Consider the following 22,986-nt stretch of genomic DNA (forward strand, 5'->3'; position numbering starts at 1 on the left):
ACACAGAAACGTTTTATAAACGATGTTTATTATTACTGCTTCTAATCAAACCGTTTATGGTTTTGCAGAAAGCCTTAAAAAGTCGTTTAAAAATGTTTTTGCGATGTGGGTGTTTGATTGCCGAATGGGGGTTCTCAGATTGCCGATCGCCTAGATACCGCGTAATAAAGGTAAACATCATATGCCATAAAAGATATGCTGTAAAATCCCCGAACGACGCGACGACGTAAAACAATACAAGTGGAAAACGCGACCACACGTATGGATGGCTATCCGTCATTTCAAATATAGATCAATCTAATTATGAATTCAAACCGGTTTTCGGCGGTAGTTTGCAGGAAGTACATATGATAATGCATAACAATAATGGACGAAATACCTCGACAAAGTAAGAATATATATATATATATATATATATATATTATATATATAGGCGATTCAAACTTATATAGTCTGTACACATGTGAAAATGCCTGACAGAATTCCCTTTATACTATATACGGATATATATATATATATATATATATATATATATATATATATATATATATATATATATATATATATATATATATATATATATATATATATATATATATATATATCCGTATATAGTATAAAGGGAATTCTGTCAGGCATTTTCACATGTGTACAGACTATATAAACTAGTACTGAACACAGCCCGTAATACATCAATACGTTTTCATATATAAATTCTAACGCAAATTTGAGATGGATACGAAATCTGCTGAAGAAACAAGTGGATATGGCTTACAGTAATGGAGGTATTTATAAGACAAATAAATCAATAGTGAATTAGTAGTGGTTTACTAACTAAACTTGAAACTTTCACATTACAAAATTTGGAACTTGAATTCTTGATATATGTTTTCACTTAGAAAGTAACATGAATTTTTTTGTTTAATTGCTATTGGTAACTTCACATTGACAATGAGGAAGGCGATTCAAACTTAACCGTCTTAAGCTGAAACCGTTCTTGTTAAACCAGGCCTGGCTGTGGTTTGGGTAGATCATAAATGGAAATGTTGTGTAAAGTTTTCAGGACGAGTTTGACGACGCCGGGTAGGACTATAATCCATCTGCCCAGTCCAGACGGAGACCACGTAGAACAGATAACTTCCTCTCAAGCATCGCTATCGAATATACAAACATTCTTCGTGACTGTTCAACCTACAGGGGGCGCCACCGAACAGGGAGAGATAGACAATGGCCCGTCAGACGGAATACAGCCCCGATTACAAGAGTCGACAATAGTGCACGTATCATCACCTGCAGCAGTGATCACTGGTGACCCTCTATCGCACGCGCTCAATGCTGGCTTCGATTCGGATTCCGATGAAGAAGAATATGCCCGAACGGAAACGGCTACCACAGCGCCCCCTGCTGACGAACGTAGACCTAGAACCCAGAGACCACGTGGTGATACAGTTCCCACCCCCAGACCAAATAACGACAACGTCAACGTAAGCAAACATGAACAATTCAATTCAAGCTATGTTATATCCGTTAGAATGTGTATTGTCGCCTAATCGATATTCTAAATCTATTTCTAGCTCGGGGTTTTCCCGGATTTCACGCATCCATACTTCAAAACTCTGTTCCTGGGATTGTTCGTCAGTGCGTTCTGTTGCTTGCCGCTTGGTGTCACCGCTGTCGTCTACAGCCTCAAAGTAAGTTACGCAGAACACTATTTTCTGCTAATATCCGAAGACCTGAGGTCTGTAGGCACACAGGCACACCGGGTGCAGTGCGTGTGCGTGTCGATGGCGCACCTGGCGTGTGCGGAGAGCTTCACTCCTTTTGTTTTTGTTTTTTCTCAACAAACTGTACTAGTTTTCGTCATAAATGTTATCTAATAACGGGAATGGTTTCGTTGATTGTTATTTGTAGGTGAGAGATAGGATATACTACGGTGACCGCTGGGGGGCGCGTCGGTATTCTATGATTGCTTACATCATTGGTTGGTTTGGAGTTCTGTTCGGCGGATGTGCCTTCATAGGATTACTGTATTATTACGCGGTTAATAAGACGGTCCTAGTGTGACGACGACGATATCACGTGACCGATATGAGGATCGTGGCCGGACGCATACGCTGCGCGATTGCGCAGGTACTCTGCGCAGGTTAGGCCACCTTCGGTTATCTGAGTTAGTCGACTATAGTCGAACTAAACGAAACTGAATGCCAGTTAGTCGGAACTATGGTCCGGAAATAGTCGACTACGGGATCGAGCACGGTCGCTATAGTTCGAACCTAGTTCATGGCCGGCACTGTGAAATACGTTACGACCGAACTATAGTGCGTTCGGTTATTAGTTCCGACCACTCCTAGTCGACTAGCTACGAAAACCGAATTTGGCCCAGGGTGTCGTGCCGTAAGAGTCTTACGATGCCGTCAGGTACTCGATCCCGTCCTGCTCAAGGAGTAATACTCGGGTCCATGATGTCAAGGTTCCATTTTGTTGGCTAGTATTTTAGACTGTTTTAGATTGGAACATTCTAAAGCGTTAACCTACACTAATTGTGGGACTGAGTAAAAACCACTGTCTCAATTTATCTTTTTTTAACTGTTTGTAAATAAATAAATCACATTATTTTTACTCCACGTGTTGTTATAGGTTTGTCTTTATGTTCATTATTAACCGTCTTTGTGTCTAATGTCACTAGGATCGTAGAGCAACCGATATCGCAGTGGAAATAACCTCTTCCAGAACTTCATGCTGACCTAATTCTAAATAAAACCAATCGTTGCGTTGCGTCGAGAAATTGTAACGTCGTTAATCGGCTGCGTTTGTCGATGCCCCGCCCCCTCAGTTTACTGAACCGTTAAAACTATTGTTTCTAGTGAAAACCCGAAAGTAAACCTCACACTAGAAATTACACACAAAAATTTCGAAGATTGACTTTTAATATGGAACATGTTCACGTGTTTGACCAGTTTTTTTATATATTTGATGATCAGTTAAAATTAAGCGATTCTAGTACAAAATCAATTTCAGAGGCTGCGTTGAGAGAGAGAGACAGAGAGAGATAGAGACAGGTATGAGAGGATTCCATGTTTCAGCGCGTGTGACGTCATTTCCGTCAGTTGAACACGCGCACCGGGCTTGTCACGTGACGTTAACGGCTGGACTCGGTGTAAATGGAGAAACATTTATCGATTATTCCCAGTTCTGAAAACAGAAAACAAATAAAATAGGCCTACATGTTAATATGATACCTGGACACGCGCCGAATACGTCCGAATTATACCGAACAATGCCGAAGTTTTGTTGTCATGCTTTCGAGACATTTTATGCTCGATATATACGCCACTGAACAGTAAGCCCGATCACACAAAGTCACCGATATCTGTAGCACAAAATACATGGCGGTTTATTACAATATTGCCTCAAGTGCACGAGGCCACTATTTTGGCGAAACTAACTTGGTTCCTATAGTTTGAGAGGGATTTTCGAATTTTGAATGTGATAAGGGAAAATCCAATATACACGTCCGCTTGGACATTGCGCATTTAGTGTCACTCTTAAGAAAATAATCATTAAATAAATTCTGTAATGAATATATATGAAATATAGCGAAAGTGAGAGAAGTCGGTGACTCAAAGTAATCGGGCTCCATGAGATGAATTTGTCACTGGATAGAGAGAAGTAGGTAAGACTTGCAGCGCAGAAGGGCCCAGTTTCATGGTCGGGTTTATCTAAAGATTTGTTGGTGCAGTTGATAATCTAAACTTTAAACTCGTCTTAAGCGTAAACTTGGTTTTCATGAAACTGAACCCTGATCAGTAATTCATGCAATTATAAACCGCAGCATAAAACAGTCAGCAATCTAAAACCGCGCTACGATGTGTAGGGAGAATCTTACACTGATAAAACGAGAAAAATGAAGCCCGGATGGTTCTCCATTCAGTATTCCTGAATACCTGAACGTATTAGATTTTTAAATTACTTGGGGCACAGAAAATGGGAACATTTGGAGGGCGAAGGGGAAAATAAAAATAGAAATAAACATTTTTTTATGATAAGCGTTTCAAAATGAAAGGGACCGCGTATTTTCCATGCACATACAACCTCGGAAGGACTGCAGAAAAAAATTGAAAAGGTGTGGAAAAATTGTTATAAATATCATTCAAATGATGGGAGAAATGAAGAAAAAAGACTATAACTTTTTTGCAAATCATAAGATTTAAAATTGATATGAACACAACTTTTACAAGTAACTAGTTTGAAAAAAATCACGGACAAAAATTGTGATGGAAACACAAAGAAGGACTATAAAAACTTTTTTTGATTTGATGTTTGATCCGTGCCCCAAGTGAAAAAAAACTTTAGGGTATAGTAGAAGCGCCGAATCAATTAAATGATTAGCTTTTCGGACTTCATCTTTCTCGTTATATCAATGTGGCATTAGTTATCATTTCATCCAGACATTTTCCAATTCATGACATTTTCGGGGGGTTTTAGATTGCGACCATTTTGTACTCATTAGAAACATATAAGGCATTGAATTTTGTTTTTCGAGAAAGAAAGGAAGCGCAGATAGAATCATTCATTAGCGTCGCATTCAAGAGATTTTACTTTAGTGAAAATAAAGTGCTTCCCGAAAAAAAACAGTCAATTCTTCATCGTCGCAAACACATCTCATGTTCGACAGTTCTATAGCTGTACAAGTTTCCGTATGAAGAGATAGAAAAGATTTCGTAGATTCGATTTGAAAAAGATAGAATTGTTTGACCATCAGCATGGGTGCAACAATACTGCACCCAGTTCCACAGTTCTGGACCCAGTTCTACAGTACTGAACCTAGTTCCACAGTTCTGGACACAGTTCCACAGTTCTGCACCCAGTTCCACAGTTCTGGACCCAGTTCCACAGTACTGAACCCAGTTCCACAGTTCTGGACCCAGTTCCACAGTTCTGGACCCAGTTCCACAGTTCTGCACCCAGTTCCACAGTTCTGGACCCAGTTCTACAGTACTGAACCTAGTTCCACAGTTCTGGACCCAGTTCCACAGTTCTGGACCCAGTTCCACAGTACTGAACCCAGTTCCACAGTTCTGGACCCAGTTCTACAGTACTGAACCTAGTTCCACAGTTCTGGACCCAGTTCCACAGTTCTGGACCCAGTTCCACAGTACTGAACCCAGTTCCACAGTTCTGGACCCAGTTCCACAGTACTGAACCCAGTTCCACAGTTCTGGACACAGTTCTACAGTACTGAACCCAGTTTTACAGTTCTGGACCCAGTTCCACAGTTCTGTTTAAAGATTTGGCCCTTGATAACAGTTCATCCTTACTTTGTTTTCAACTTGTATGTCTTAACTCACAATGTGAAACTGGATTCAGTTTATGAATGTAAGTTTCACTCTTAGATTTTAAGAGCTTTCTGTATTCGTTATCACAGTTGTGAGTTAGGATTTAACTTTGAAAACAAACCAATTATAACTCAGTTTTCTGTAACTCAGAACTGTGGAGCTGGGTTGTCCCTGGTTGCCGTGGATGCTGAGAGGATGCTTCCACCCATGCTTATGTCCATACAATCGATGATGCTACATGCTCGGACAAGCGTTACCTATCTATTCCAGAACTCCTTCATCTGAAACAGAGCATGATTCAAACTTATCAAAGAACAAAACAAAAAGTGATTTTGAAAAACCATTGAAGATCTGGACAAATGAATAAACTTCCGTAGCTTTTTTTTAGAAAAATGTAATCCTTCTCTTTTTTGTCTCTAAAAATTTTTTTCCATATAGAAAATCACTCTTTTTTCTACATCGTACGATTATTTGCATGATTTCTTAAATTGTTAATCTTTCTATTCCCTGATTTCACAATTCAAAGTTTATCTATTAAAGTTCATTTTTCCCCACAAATAAAATGCTCTGGAAACATACAAACTTCTTCATATAGCTCAAAATAGGGAATAGAATATCATATCATTGTTAACTGACCTTTTAGACGGAGATATCGGAGAAAGTCTTTCATCATCGAGACACCTTGGACTTTATTATTTCTGTTTATATTTCGTGCGTTTCCCAATAGCCTTTTGTTCATGTGACCCATTCCTGAATAAACCAGAATAGAAATATATCGATTTTCGCTGAAAACTGAACTGTTTTGCGCGCGTCAGGAAAGGCACATATCATTTTACCAGGGCATTTGGTTTTATTAACTAGTTACATTTTGAGATACTGGTTTAACTTTACATTTACAAACGCTACCTCCCATTCTACTGCCTTATCATGTACAAAATTCGAAAAATTGTCAGCGCCGTGGAGTAGTGTTAACCACTGTATAGGGGACCGAAAATAGTGTTGATGATAAAGGCAAACATCGTCTTACAAAGCTCGATAATATAAGATACGTAGAAAAAAAACGATGAAAAGAACAAAACCGGTATACAGATGACAAGCAGATGAACAAGTATTAGTTTCTGAACTACAGTAAGAATCGGGTTTGTATCAATATCACATCTTGTCTGATATCAATAGTGATAAATACATGTTATTAATTAATCAACCACGTTGTCAATCCGTATTGGTTATAAGCGTCTAGCTAATTTACTGACTAACAGCCACGATATCTCGCTATCTGTGTTTATCGAATATTTGCGCTCTAATTAATGGTTATCTAGAACACGAATAAATACTGCTATAAAGAAGTCATGTTTCCGACGAGCTGTTGATTAGAAGTTATTCCGTATAAACCGATAATTGACAGGTGTAGAGCCAGACTACCTCACCTCACCTCTTCCCAGCAGCTCGGAGGTAAGATTCGACTCTTGGAATTAACTTCATTGAAAGTGAAATGAGATGAATCTGAGTCGAAGCCTTACTCCACGGAACTGGAGCTAGTGGATGGTATCACCACCAAATAGTACTTGAAAATACGTGTATTAGATATAGCGGAGTAAATTCGGAACAGAATTCGACATTCGAGTCGGTGTTTGCGGCAAATGCAATATAGATTCATGATACTCATATGAATTACTTACCATATAACCAAGCTCCGGGTATCATTACATTTCCTTGTTGTCTTCTTTCAAAACCAGTCGCTAGAATTATTGTACATCATAATAGATCCACTTCAACAGGGCATTGGCAGTTTGTTAGTTTTACTCAATAGATAACTCATCGAAAATGAATTAATTGTATCTCAGAGTTAGCCCTAACTCACAACTGTGGAACTGAATCCTGAGTTCAGAGTTAGCCCTAACTCACAACTGTGGAACTGGATCCTGAGTTCAGAGTTAACTCTAACTCACAACTGTGAAAATGTATCCTTATTAAGTTAAAAAACTATTTTAGAAATCCACAGAATTGTGATTTTACATATTCTGATTGAAAATGTCGATTCAGAAGGATATTCGAAAGGAAAACGTGCAAATTTTGAAGATCCTAAAAAAATGTGACGTATGCGCACATTACGGTCTCTCGTACATTGCATTTAACAACGACAGATGTTGAAATTGGCACACGCGAGTGAAAGCGCCAAAAAGTGCTTTCTGAAAATGTCACCGCTAACACAGTAGGTATGAAACTCGATATTTTGCATTATTCCGATAATGAATTCCCATTTCATATCGAAAAGACAAAAATGATGACAAACATCATCTAAAGATCAGTTATCAGTCACGTGTCTAACTCTTTCTGTGGTTCCTGTATCAAGAGAACGTTTTGAGGCCTCGGAAAACAATAGAAAACTAGATAGATAAAACGAGCTGGATTTATACCCGAGATACAACAGGGAGCCGACTGATTGTACTTACACGGAAAATCATCTTCCACGTCCTATAGAAATAAAAAAAAAAGAAATAAAAAGTTAATAGACAAATGAAACGAAGTTTCAAAGATTGAATTTCATCATTTAAAGACTGCGGCGACCTTGCACTGGTTCAATCCCTAGACTACTGATCGTATGTCGTTATTTTTGTGGTTTTTTGTGGTTTTTTTTGTCATTTTCTAACAAAAAATAGAACAAAACTCACGTTACGGCCATGGTAGAAATGTGACACTGTGACGATCGAGAACAGATGATATCTTTAAATAGATCACTAGAGATCATCGTCACATACCGTCCAGACCATGATCTGTGATAGTTCGAACGTCGCCGTGTCTTATGATTTTAATACTTGATAAATAAAATTCATTCTTAATCCTTTAAATTCTGTTTTTAGCGCATTGGGTTCTTCTAAGAAATGTGGCCGTATAAAGGCGTGGCCAATTTCTGAGAGGTGAAGTGAATGCTCTTGTAGTAAGCAGTCATTGAAGTTGTTGACTCGACGCTCTCCAATGTCAGGTGAGATCAGATGAGATGTTCGCAGAATCATATTCCTCTGCGGGATGGTAGTAAAGAAAAATGTATTTTGTGTTGGTTGTGAAGGGATTTTATATAATAGTTTTAAGTGATAAAATTTTCAAGTGAAGACATAATAATGATATATAGGGATTTATTCATTTATAAAGCGCTGGACCCAGTTCCATAAGTCACATCATTAGATACGAACTTACTCTAAACTCGCGATTTAGCTCTAAGCCGAATCTTAACTTACAACTGTGGAAATTGGTCCAGGGATCGGTTGCTGAAAAGTTGGTTAGATTTAACCAGTGGATAGTTGAAAAGTTCATCGTTCATTGCGGTGTCTATCGTTAGTTCATTATTTCTCCGCTATCAATATCCATGAAGATGTTAAATGAAGTTAAATGAAAAATGAATTATTATTATGATAACCAACGTTTGAGCAACCGGTCCTAGAACTTCAAAATAGTGTCTGCGCTTAAGCTTTACATGATAGAAATTTAAAAAAAAAACATTTGATTGAAAATATACAAGTCCAAAAATAGGTTTTAAGATGTGATCCTGAATCTATACTAATCCATCCTCCCTCGGCAGGGATTCGAACCTGATGGCATCACTAGACTCAGCCATGGTGGTAGTCTCGATGCCAACAGGCTCGAATCCGTGCCCGGGGAGGATGAAACTAATCGTACCTCTTTATTTATCTCATCGCTCTCCTACAAAACAAGTATATGATTTTACTAAGATTTATCGAAGTATGAGGGGTACACAAAAATAAGGTTTGGAGATACTGATATTAATCTCAGTATTTCACACAGTTAATGAGCTAAATCCACAGTTGACGATTTAACTGTTTATTCTGACAGTTTCAAAGTCTCGGCTAAACTTCATCATCAGAGAAACTAAAATAACATAATGATAAAGTATTAGATGAATGAAGTTAAGAAATAACATAATTATGTTATTTACGTTTCTTTAATGATGAAGTATAGTAAAAACTTCGAAACTATCAGAATAAACTGTTAAATCATCAACTGTATGGGTTTTATTCATGAGATATAACGGTGAACGTGTCTTTCTAGTGATACATTATTTGAAAATCATTAAGATGTTTAGTGAGCACAGATTACAGCTTTAAAGCTTCACAATTCACTCCTCTATTTGTCGTCATCTGATCGCAGATATTTGTGAGAGACAGCGACTCGTTAATGAAGTGTTGTCTGGGTGGGTGTATAGGAAATGAAGCGTATTGATAGCCGCATAGTTTCATTTCATTGACAGATACCGATCAGGAATGCGCCGATAGCCAGTGGTTATACATGGATATAAAACTACTTCTGAATATCGTATATACATGTATTTGAATTTGACCTGTTGATGTCGGTTTCAATCTACACGGTCTGGTCCAATCAAACAGACATTCAGGGGGCTATATGATGCATAAGGCCCACATTATCGCCATTCCTGCAGTTTTCGATAGTCCCAGGCTTCAGTGCTTTACCTGAGATATCTAAAACTAACTACAAACACCAGACATTAGACTTTTTTATCTACACACTTTCAAAAACTGTTCGTCCACACTTCATCTGTGTCGGAGGACTTCACCTGAGATATTTTCAATTGAAAATGAACTACAAACACCAGACATAAGACATTTTATCAGCACATTTCCAGAGATCTGATCGTCCACACTTCACATGTGTTCAGTGCTTCACGTGTGTTCAGTGCTACACATGAAACATTTTCAATTGAAAATGAACTACAAACACCAGATCCCAGTTTCACAAAAAGGTTTAACTCATATCGATTTAATTTGTTCATGAATTCAAAGTATCTTAAATCGATTTAGGCCCTAATCCTTTTTGTAAAACTGGGCCAAGATATTAGACATTTTATCAGCAAACTTTAAAAAACTGATCATTCACATTTCACATGTGGTCAGTACTTCACCTGAGACATTCATGAATGAACAACTAAACTTTACTCAAACACGAAGCGGATATTTCACTTACTTTAGCGTGTGATAGCGACTGGTAAAAACAGCAAATCAACATCAAACAAAGGCTCGATTTTACAAACATATCTGAAAATCAGTAAATAAAATATTCAACTGACGCCAGGTTTATTGTAACCCATCACGATGACTCGAAACAACTTGGGATTTAATTGAAAAGAAACAGTTTCGTGAAAATGTGGGGTCCGCGTGTATGTGGGAACCAGGGAATCACATGAACCATCGCCGTCTTTCATAATTCGACCTTCTCTACTCCTCGGGGTTAAGAAGTCTATCGTCGGGAAAAGATAATACTGAATATCGCCCAGGGTCTAGAAAAAAACCATTTTTTTCGTAAAGGAGATCAACGGGTAAAATAAGAACACGTATTGTATGAAATCCCTTAACAAACGGATGTACCGTCGCGTGGTTGAGATTTGATATTGCCTATTGTTCGAAAGATTCTTCGCTTTCGCGTAAAGTTTACATACAGCGGAAACGATTAAGAAAAATTCTCTCATTCGCTTGTGATTCCCTGGAAATCAAATCTGATGAATCAAATGCTGAAAACTATAGTGGCAAAGCAGCGGTAACGGGTTTTCTGCCGTATGCAAAATATGCGCGAGGTCAATCAAAATCAAGACTAGTGAAATCTGTATGTATTGGGGTTAAGCAAAATCTTAGAAAATTTAATAGAAATTCGTGCAGTAGTTTAGAAGCCTTAGATTTTTACTGACCTATTATTATCTGCTGGATAATCTGCTTGCGAAGGAAAAGGGTAATTATGATTATAACAACTGTAATGATAACAAATGGCAACAATGATTGTAATAATAATCTGGAGGAAAGCAATTATGGTTATCCGTGAAACAGCAGAAAACCCGTATAATCTTTGTAAATAAGATCCATTGATCTAAGTTCATTATCCGATCTTGAATAAGTTTACTTTGTCCGTCGTCGTAGATTGCAAAAATTGAAAATTGTAAATCGTATATCGTTAATCTGATATTCACTTAACGAATGTCGTCGGCGCATAAACGATTTTTTAGCCGACATACGATTGAATTATATCCACACTGCGGGCACCCGTCCAATTTTACCTCATAACGCGGCGGACACCCGTCAAATGCACGAGTGACCAAATTATCTAAAATATTCGGTATCAATCGATAGAGGTGACGTTACGAAACAAAGGTTAAAGAGTTTAAGGCGAACTTTCTTATAAAGGGAGATTCGCCTTAGGTGATTTCGCCTTAATTTGGGAATGGGCCAGGATAACCTACAACCTCCCGAGCTCTCTCCTTCACTCAACGCTTCTTCTTTCTCTCCCCTTTATCTTCCTTTCTCTCACCCTCCCATTCCCCCCTCTCCTCTTTTCTTTTCAACCGTCCCTTTCTTCCTTTCCTCCCCCTTCCCCCTCTCTCTCTCTCTCTCTCTCTCTCTCTCTCTCTCTCTCTCTCTCTCTCCTCTCTCTCTCTCTCTCTCTCTCTCTCTCTCTCTCTCTCTCTCTCTCTCTCTCTCTCTCTCTCTCTCTCTCTCTCTCTCTCTCTCTCTCTCTCTCTCTCTCTCTCTCTCTCTATCTCTCTCTCTCTCTCTCTCTCTCTCTCTCTCTCTCTCTCTCTCTCTCTCTCTCTCTCTCTCTCTCTCTCTCTCTCTCTCTCTCTCTCTCTCTCTCTCTCTCTCTCTCTCTCTCTCTCTCTCTCTCTCTCTCTCTCTCTCTCTCTCTCTCTCACTTTTTTGTTATAACTATTATTATCATTACTGTTATTACTATTATTATTATTATTATTATTATTATTATTATTATTATTATTATTATTATTATTATTATTATTATTATTATTATTATTATTATTATTATTATTATTATTATCATTATCATTATTATTAATATTACTAGTCTCTTTCTCCCTCTCTTCTTCTTTCTCTCCCTTTCTTTTTTGAATATATTTGTGAAGCATTCATTCAGATCATATGAAAACAAAACTTAAATTTAAGGTTGTTTTCGACATCATATTGAAAATGAAATAATTAACTTAGTTAAGATAATACATTTCAGTTCTTACTTCGTAGAAATGGTATCGAGGTTATACAGCGTAACGACTATCCAACCACTATCCTCTCACGTTGCGGCGATTCAATTATTTTTTTCTTCGCGTCAATTTTTTTCTCGTAAGAGGTGTTCGAATGGATGAAACTTCACAGCAAATATCTCATTATAAACGACTTATATTTAAACACTGCCTCTCGTAGCAGCGGATCCAGCTGTATTGATAAGCAGTGAGGGTAAGCGGGTGATAAGGTGATAAGGAGGTGTCCCCCATTAAACATGACCTACAGCTTTCGGTGTGACCAGGCATTTGTGCTTTTATGGCTTAAGGTCCATTATCACAGACTTAATTTGCCCCAGGGTCCGGTTCTGTAATATCGAGTTTAAACATGGACTCTAGTTAGTTCATTTTCAAGTTTCAGCAGATACCTGTAGAACTGGATCAAACGATTAAACCTAATGGCTAAACTAATAAGTTAAGACTGAGGCCAATTGTGCAGTATTACCTCACAACTTGTGACCAATATAAGCTTATTTTAATTCTATAACCAATCTAACGACATATAAGATTGGTCTAAGCTTAATTTGGCGTTTCTATATCCGATCTAACAAATTAATACCTCATTTTGGTTCTATAGCCAATCTAACAAATTAAGACCAGTCTAAGCTCGTCTTGGTTCTATAACCAATCTAACAACTAAAGACCAGTCTAAGCTCATTTTGGTTCTATAACCAATCTAACAACTTAAGACCAGTCTAAGCTCATTTTAGTTCTATAACCGATCTAACAACTTAAGACCAGTCTAAGCTCATTTTAGTTCTATAACCAATCAAACAACTTAAGACCAGTCTAAGCTCATTTTAGTTCTATAACCAATATAACAATTTAAGACCAGCCTAAGCTCATTTTGGTTCTATAACCAATCTAACAACTTAAGACCAGTCTAAGCTCATTTTAGTTCTATAACCAATCTAACAATTTAAGACCAGCCTAAGCTCATTTTGGTTCTATAACCAATCTAACAACTTAAGACCAGTCTAAGCTCATTTTGGTTCTATAACCAATCTTAGCAGATGTAGGAAGGACACATAAAATGATGGCGGCCGTGATGATGCTTTAAATCAGCAGTTAGAGCCTTTCGTCTAAAAAGAGAGTAATTGATGGCTTTTACTGGAGAGAATCTTTCGAGGCAAATGTAACTGGTGGAGTTAAATATATTCTGACAACTATTCCACCTGTATTTACATCAGTGACACATGTGACGAGAAATCTACAGTCGACACCCATTTCCACATAACACATTTCTCCAGTTGATAACCACTGATGAAACACACTCCGTGTTGAAACATCCTACGGACAATCAAAAGAGTCCGAAATATGTCCTTGAGTTAGTGTAGTTTATTCAACGTTTTGACTTGATCCTGATAGTCATCTTCAGGAATACTGTATTCCTTGAGCTAGTGTAGTTTATTCAACGTTTCGACTTGTTCCTGATAGTCATCTTCAGGAATACTGTATTCCTTGAGCTAGTGTAGTTTATTCAACGTTTCCACTATATCCTAATAGTCATCTTCAGGAATACTGTATTCCTTGAGCTAGTGTAGTTTATTCAACGTTTCGACTATATCCTAATAGTCATCTTCAGGAATACTGTATTCCTTGAGCTAGTGTAGTTCATTCAACGTTTCGACTTGATCCCAATAGTCATCTTCAGGAATACTGTATTCCTTGAGCTAGTGTAGTTTATTCAATGTTTCAACTATATCCCAATAGTCATCTTCAGGAATACTGTATTCCTTGAGCTAGTGTAGTTTATTCAACGTTTCGACTATATCCAAATAGTCATCTCCAGGAATACTGTATTCCTTGAGCTAGTGTAGTTTATTTAACGTTTCCACTATATCCTAATATTAATCTTCAGGAATACTGTATTCCTTGAGCTAGTGTAGTTTATTCAACGTTTCCACTATATCCTAATATTAATCTTCAGGAATACTGTATTCCTTGAGCTAGTGTAGTTTGTTCAACGTTTCGACTATATCCTAATAGTCATCTTCAGGAATACTGTATTCCTTGAGCTAGTGTAGTTTATTCAACGTTTCGACTATATCCTAATAGTACTCTTCAGGAATACTGTATTCCTTGAGCTAGTGTAGTTTATTCAACGTTTCGACTTTATCCCAATAGTCATCTTCAGAAATACTGTATTCCTTGAGCTAGTGTAGTTTATTCAACGTTTCGACTTTATCATAATAGTCATCTTCAGGAATACTGTATTCCTTGAGCTAGTGTAGTTTATTCAACGTTTCGACTTTATCCTAATAGTCATCTTCAGAAATACTGTATTCCTTCAGCTAGTGTAGTTTATTCAACGTTTCGACTTTATCATAATAGTCATCTTCAGGAATACTGTATTCCTTGAGCTAGTGTAGTTTATTCAACGTTTCGACTTCATCCTAATAGTCATCTTCAGGAATACTGTATTCCTTCAGCTAGTGTAGTTTTTTTCAACGTTTCGACTATATCCTAATAGTCATCTTCAGGAATACTGTATTCCTTGAGTTAGTGTAGTTCATTCAACGTTTCATCTTCCAGAATACTAGTATCTTTTTTTAACCCCATCAACCCGCTAAGCGCATTACAAGCGGGTTCGATGTTTCTTTTTCCCAATGGGGGAGAGACCAGAGAAGGACCTTCGACCAAAAAGAAACTCTGTCGCCACTAGGGTCTGTAGCCACCAGAATACTAGTGATATAACAGAATATTTCTGAAGATAGCTATTGGAAAATTTAGACTCGACTTTTCTTTGTTAACGTGAAGTTGGCAGTTAAGTTTGGCCCCGAGTAAAAATGTGTCGACTGTTCAGAATATTAGAAAACATTTAGATAGATAACATCGGACATTTCAATCAATTTAACGCAAATTGAATTTGAGTAGTTTTAATAATAGTTAATGCGAGTGATGTAATTGACTGCAAGGGTACGTGTTTATCCGGTTGTAGAGAGAAACCTCGTTATAGCAGGTACTTCCTCGACCAGGTGCGGACGATCAGTGGTCTAGATCCGGTGAACACTCGTCCAAAGACCGGCTATCAAACCCAATAAAGACGCGGCGTAGTCTGCCTAATTAACGTGGTTAGTACGCGCGATGCAATTTACGCGTTAACCGCGACCACTGGAGTTAACATCGTTAAACCCGATGCCAACATGACGGGAGATCATTAATGAAAGCAGTAGCTTTGATCTCGGGCGCGAAAAAGAATACGACGAATTTCTGTAACGTGTCTTTGTTGAACAGTGATAATAGATGTGTATAGTGTATTCTGACACGACCCATTTAGAATCACCTGTGTCATTCTTTCCCCGGTGTAAAGATCACTTTGAGCTCGATATTAACCTAGTATTTATTCGTTAATAAACGCCGACACCTCGGTATTAGAGGAATTGATATAATAGCGGTATCTATTGGTTAGGTTGATGGGCAACTCGGGGACTGTAATCAGCGTGTGTCCAACCAGTGATCGATATCTTGGGTGAACTTCGGTTTTCGTAGCTAGTCGACAAGTGGTCGGAACTATTAACCAAACTATAGTTCGGTCGTAACGTATTTCACAGTGTCGGCCATCTTGGAACTGGGCCCGAACTACAGCAACCGCGCTCAATCACGTGATCGACCATTTCCGGTCCATACTCTTGACTAACTGACATTTAGTTCGACTATAATCGACTAACTCCGCTTACCGAAGTTCCCTTGCGCGTCAGTATTTAAAATAAAAGCCTCAGTTAATGTTTCCTTGAGCTGTCAAAGTAAGATGACGAAATAGTTATATAAAATCCTACATCAAGAACGAAAAGGTATTTCTCTTGAGCTAGTGCAGTTTATTCAGCATATTCGACTATATCCTAATAGTCATCTTCAGAAATACATTTTTGAGATCATTGAGGAAACACTCTGAGTCCGTGTTGTAAAGATGATATCAAATCCCCGCACACTAAGAATGAAAATAAATCTGAAATGTTCCCTTGAGCTAGTGAAGTTTATTCAACGTTCTGACTATACCCTATAATTGTCATTTTCAGGAATCCTGTATTCCTTGAGCTAGTGTAGTTTATTTTCGAACTCCCGTTTTTATTGTGGTATTTCATCTCTGAGTGTATATAGTTTATACGTCCATTGTCGCATTTAAGTTCAATGTCCTCACGTCAACTCAATTCGAAATAAAACACTTGATTCGAGGCACATTTTTATATTTCGCAAGTGTTTTTGGCCGCCTTAAAAAATTCGAGATTCTATGAAATGTTTGAGATTCGTGAAGGTTACGGTGTTAGATTTCACAGCGCCTACGTGAACACGTTGTACTGATAACAATTGCTGTTCGTTTTCCCTTATGGGTAATAAGTATTCGACTGCGGCTTCGTCTCACATCTGATCTCACAGTTTTACCGTCAATAATCCCCCCGATTCTAACACCGTTTTACTGGTCACCTGCTTGCAATAAAAATGTCTTTTTCACAATTCCCAATTTGCTCTTGAATTGGAGTATTTTTATCGCACGTTTCATCAGGTTCAACTGTCGTGCATTTCTCGCAGCCACTCTTCGGACCCTGGAGGTTCCACGGATTAGAGTTAGAGTTAACTGGTGTTAACGTATTTCAGCGACTTTTCAAATACAAATATCAGGATAAGAGTATCTGACGTTTAGACTGAATTCTATGAGACATTTTCAAAAACTAAGAGAATAGTGACGTTTAGACTCAATTCTATGAGCCATTTTCAAAAACTAAGAGAGTAGTGACGTTAAGACTGAATTCTATGAGACATTTTCAAAACGATTCTATGAAACATTGCGTCTAAACCCAAATTGAACCCACACAACTGTGGAACTGGAGTTAAATCTTGCTAAACCTGGTGTTAGCATATCTCAGTTTCTTTTAGATACAAATAACAGGATCCATTGTGAGGTGACGTTTAGACTCAATTCTATATAGGACCAGTTTTATACTACGAGAGAAGTGACGTTTAGCCCAGAGTTAATTCTACACGCCATTTTCAAAACATTTTCAAAAAAGAGTCTAACCATCATTGCTTTCTTGGTTTTTTGTCTCCAATCAAATTGTAGGTTATTAGATTATTTCAATTGAATTATAGACAGTCACTAGTTTAAAGAAGCCAACTTACAATTTACTACTAAATCTGACGTCAAAATTTCTTCCCTCAAATCTGCGTTCGCGAAAGTTTAGAAAGAAAACGAAATTTTTTCCACTGTTAGATTTCATCTCTTGTTTTTAGTGCAACTCGATAGATGATTAAAATTCGCCTATGATCCGTAAGACTTTTAGATGAAGTCACGAATTTTACAAACGCAACATTTTTCAGAATGAAAAATTCGTCGATCAAAAATTAATTACGAAACGAAGTCGCTATTATAATCCGACGACGCAAACTCGTTTTCATATGTCATAAGCTTCCTGAAGACTGGTCCCCGGTTTTTTTTTTAATTTTCGTCGATCAAACCCTTTCAACTTATCCCGTGAGAGTTCTTTCTTATTTCCGTGGCGTCGCAATACGTGTCAGGTATAGGTGAACGCTACGAATTTTCTATGATAATTTCTATGAATTGTCGGTTAATTTCTATTGCAACTTCATAAGAAAAATTTTTCTGATCGTAGGAAAAACTTAAGCTGTGTCGTCGGGTCGGAAATCTGAGCTCGTGGTGATTTCGGTATCCAAATTCAACAAAATGACGCATCAAACGAAGCGCAACATGTTTTATTTTGTTCTCAAATTGAATCTATTCATCAAACCTGTCAGCGCATTTCGGTAGAGGAAATTTGACGCAAAAACGGATAAGTAACCGCTTACACACAAACGTCTCCGGCAAATTCCACAAATTTTCCGGCGGAACTACTTTTCGACGGTTTTGTTTTGTTTGAAATTCCGCCGCAGTGATAAAAACCAATACAGTTTTTTTTTGTGATTTAACTTCGGTTTTGATTGGTCATTTATAAGTCGTGTCCTGAAAGCCGTGCTTTACCAAAATTCTATCCTATATTGAAAGTCATTTAAACAGGCGTTAGTTGAACTATAGTGACTCAGATTCGCTATAAGCATTTAAGAATTAAACTTGAATTTCATTTTATTTACGACGATAAGATGATAGAATCAGTCGAATGCATAAGTATCATATTTTTCTCCTTCATTATTTTTTCCCTTTCTCTATTTTCTCTTTTGCTTCTCATTAATAAGAGAGAGACCTCCGTCATAAAGTTTACAGACAGTGACCTACAGGAGTCCTTCACGGGGGGCCTTTCATTGTGCCACAATTTATAGAATATTGAATGTATTGCATATCATCATTGATACGACGAAAAATGAATTCATTCGTTCATTTCATTCAATAAACAATCTAATGACTCAACACCAGGACCCCGAAAGTTGTGAGTAGTGAGAATTATCTTCCAGATTCAGTGGTGGTCATAATTATTATCATAACTTGGCGCATTTTAACTTTTAAATCAATTAAAACACGTACACACTATTTACACAAATTCTGACGAAATCATCCAAAATTAAATGAAAATCATCCCATATTTTACCATTCCATTTCTTTAAATCGAAGAAAAATATGAAAAAACTCATATTTTGTTCTATGACTTGATTTGTGGATTTAATTTTTTGTACGTCAACTTAACGCGCATTTGATACTTCAATATTTGATATTTCAATAGCATTTGATACTTCAATATTTGATATTTCAACGTGTTTGATACTTCAATAGTGTTTGATACTTACTTGTGTAGCTGAGGATAGTATTTCTAGTGTAGTAATTCCTATTGGTGTTTATGCCGGCCGGGCGGGAGGTGAGTCGTCGAGATCTACGCGGGGATGAACGAATGAAACTCGGCCACCAGAAGAACGTTTCGATCCGAACAAGCGCTCTCTATTTAAAAGTAGTTCTCGTGTCGCAGTACGCACGTGGGTGTCAATAGATCACTACGCGGTGATACGCCTCGGGGTTGTATTGGGATTTCTGATATGATGTATGAGTTTGCGGCTCGATCGCGCTTGTTTGTTTGCTAAGATTCGAATCACTAAATACTGATCGCGTTGAAGGTTCGGGTTTTTAAAGAGGCGCACCCCTAATGACATATCGCGGCCAGAGGTCGTGTTTTCTCTTATCAGCGGCTATTTCCGTTTCCGGTTCGTGCTACGACAGCATCTCGCACTGGCCGTCGATGAGTCTTTCACGAGGAGCCGTAGATACACGACGCTGTGTCTTACTCAATTTCCATACTCTGTCTCTTTACCCCCCGGGGCGACGTAGGTTTTTGGAACCCATTAGAGATGATGTTCAGGATAGAGTATGATATTTTCTATTACTTGAGGTTCTCGTCCGTTTTTCAAAGTGGAGTTGCAAGTTCAGATAGGTCGTACAGCGGAATACCATGCACCTTTTCGACGTGATTTAAACGCCACTTCGGTTGGCAAACACAATAAAGTGATTTTTGAAATTGAAATATGGATGAATTTCCCTCCGTGACGGCGCTGGTTGAGAACCAGATACCGACGCTAAGACATCGACGTGTGTAGTTTAATTCAGTACTTATTTATTTTACGTGAAAACAACTCGATATATATCCGCAGACTCAATACAAAATTTATGAACCATATTTGATGATAGTATGGACGCAGTATAATTAAATTCAATTCAAAAATACTCTTTGTTGTATTGAAAACCCTTACGGACTGAGGCTAATAGGTTAACAATGATAATAAGAAAAATTTGAGAAAGAAAAAAAACGACGTTAGTTATTATTTAAACACCTATTTCTATTATCTGAGGAATTATACAGCGGTAATAAAAAGACTAAAGAAGAAGTTATCATCAAGACTCAAAACGGATACTTGAATGATTACACGACTATCAAAGCCATCATAATTAACTGTTCTAATAAGAGAATCGTATCGTTGGCACGTCATGAGACTGGTCACCGGTCACCACACCTGACTGGTCACCACTCATCACATTGACCAGACAAACTTATAAACTTAGTCAATCGTCAAAGGCCCGTGGTCTAGTGGTTTGCGTGCCCGGCTCACATGCGGCAGTTCTGATGTTCGAGTCCGTGCACATTGTAGATACTGTGCCCTTGAATTTTGTTTCATTTTTTGTTTATCTGATAAAAACATCAGTGACGGATAGCCTCGTTTTGTTACTATATATAGAATCCCATACTTGGAATAAGTATCGTCTCCTTGAGCTAATGTTTATTCGCGATGAAGGCCATTAGTCTTTAACTTGGAATAACTTGGATATTAACATCAGCCTGTATTTCAATTCACTGAATATGTTTGATTATATATTGAAAATGTAAATTCTGACTATAAGGCGTCCCTGAAACTTACCACACCACGGTTTACAACAACTTAATCTCACTATAACAGCCTCATTTAAACTCAATAATTATGAGAGATGCAACTATCTCTAAATTCTTGTAAAACCTGTACTATGATATCCTTTTGTATGTAAATATGTAATTATCATTACTATATGCTATTTGCTACTATATACTATATGCTATAAAGTATATTACTATTATATGCACATTTTATCTCGCCCAATGCTATTTGCGTGTGGCGAGGTCCATTCTTATACTACTGGGTACAGTTCCACAGTTTGGAGTTAAGATTTGACTATGAGTTAACTCATTGAAAATGAACTAATCTTAACTCGGAGTTAACTCTAACTCACAACTGTGGAACTGGGTCCTGATGTTAATATTATGACAATAAAGATTACTTTAACAAGAAAAAATAGTCTTTAGCCGAAACGTTGCCCAAAATACACGGTTATTCAAGAACTCAACATCTTCGGCTAAATTCATGAGGGATATCTGTAATTAAGCGTCTTACACGGCGAGTGTGCGTATCTTCTCGAACTATTCAAATTCGTTTTTCACATGTTTTAACTATATAGTCATACCTGCAGCACTCCTTCAGTATTCATATTAGGTTAAAGAAACATTTCGGACTCGTTTTATTTTTATTTTTAGTGTAAAGATTTCATATCGTCGTATTGAGAGTGTTTCATCAATGGGTACGGTAGATATATCACACGTAACGCAGGTCACACGTCTAGACTTTATGCTATTTCGTTTTTCATTTTGCGTGTAAAAAAAATCAGCAACAAAATCCGCCGTTTCTGCGAACGGACAGCTAAAAAAAATCTGTTGACGCGTTTCTCACTGCGGAATAAACGGCTTCTTACAGCGAATCAGATTTACTCCGAGCTATCACCAGTGAGAAGGAGAGAGACAGATAGATAGAGGCGTTATCAGCGATTCCTCTCTGAAACAAGCTTTTACTGTTGTTCTTACAATGATTAAACTGTCGTTGTGTCTCTGAGTCGAATACCGTATAAAACGCTAACGGGGATCAAAACACTTAACGTGATGAAATATGAAACCGATATTGCGTTACCATCTTGAAGTCCTTGCGTTTTCTGTATTTTACCTAAGAGGAGAATTCGACGCTTGGTTTTTTTTCCTGTTTTTTGCGGATCTTGGTCAAATTTCATGAACGGATTTAAGCTTTAAGAAGAGACTTCGGTCACCAAGAACGAGGCTATTACTATACGATAGCTCCTCTCATTTCTTAGGGTCCTGATATTTCACGGTATGTTTTAGGTTACATCGGTTTAAGTTTGAATTGTAAGTTTATATCGAAAAGGTTCAGTTGTGGATATCCGACACTGACATCAGATACTTATTACTGGCGGAATTCATCCGATGGTCTTCAAACTATTTTTCAGCGAATGGATCCCGATGAATACAATGAAATCCGGGTCCGGTTGCTCAAAGGGTGGTTAAAAATAACCGACGGATATCAGTCGCTTGCCGGTTCAGACTGATTGGAAGATTGTTTGTTATGAACCGGAACCGAATTTCCAATTATGTACGTCGATTTAAACAAAAACCTTTGTAAACTCGACCGCCGATCACTCAACTATATCTGTACTTCGATTTCCGATTTTAAAATAAAACCCCCTGTTTCGCTTCCTGTTAGGGACATCAAATCCAACGATCAAACAAAATCTACCAATTTAATAGATATCAAGGACAATCCCTATTTCAAGATAAAATAAAAATAATTAAATATCATAGTAACAATGAACTTTTTGAAAACTATGTCAACTATCTACTAGTTAACTCTAACCAACTTTTGAGCAACTGGCCCCAACTGAGTTCTGCTGTAGTCTCCGACCTGTGGCTTAGTGAAACCATCTTTCGAGTGACATTGACCCCTCGTTTTCCTCGCTGATCATTAGCGTTGCTATGGTTTACGATTTGAAGCGACTGATTCATTAACTCATGACGTCATTATCAGCGACCAGTAGATCCAACATAAGCCATTGATGACAGGACAATGGATTCATAATCCCGAATTAGTGTTTTCTATTGAACGTTAACGAAGTCAAAGAGTAAATCGGAAGAACTGTCAACTGAGTGATATCCGTTCATGACCTGCCCTTCCTCCTGCGTCCATTTCATGGTAAAGCGCCGGGATTGATATCGAACGACTGTATTATGGTATTATAGACCCCTGGATGAGTCCTCAATATAG

The 22,986-nt window shown here is 37.7% G+C and overlaps 1 protein-coding gene across 1 annotated transcript; it reads left to right on the plus strand.

Annotated features, from left to right (window-relative positions):
* Positions 1-646: 646 nt before the first annotated feature.
* On the plus strand, positions 647-2,561 carry LOC141912969 (uncharacterized). Its single transcript, XM_074804408.1, has 4 exons — positions 647-785; positions 1,057-1,484; positions 1,575-1,691; positions 1,912-2,561. The coding sequence occupies exons 1-4, from the start codon at positions 767-769 to the stop codon at positions 2,062-2,064; spliced, it is 717 nt and encodes a 238-aa protein (XP_074660509.1). The 5' UTR covers positions 647-766; the 3' UTR covers positions 2,065-2,561.
* Positions 2,562-22,986: the final 20,425 nt, after the last annotated feature.

Source organism: Tubulanus polymorphus, chromosome 11 (genome assembly GCF_964204645.1).
Source record: "Tubulanus polymorphus chromosome 11, tnTubPoly1.2, whole genome shotgun sequence".
NCBI lineage: Eukaryota > Metazoa > Nemertea > Palaeonemertea > Tubulaniformes > Tubulanidae > Tubulanus > Tubulanus polymorphus.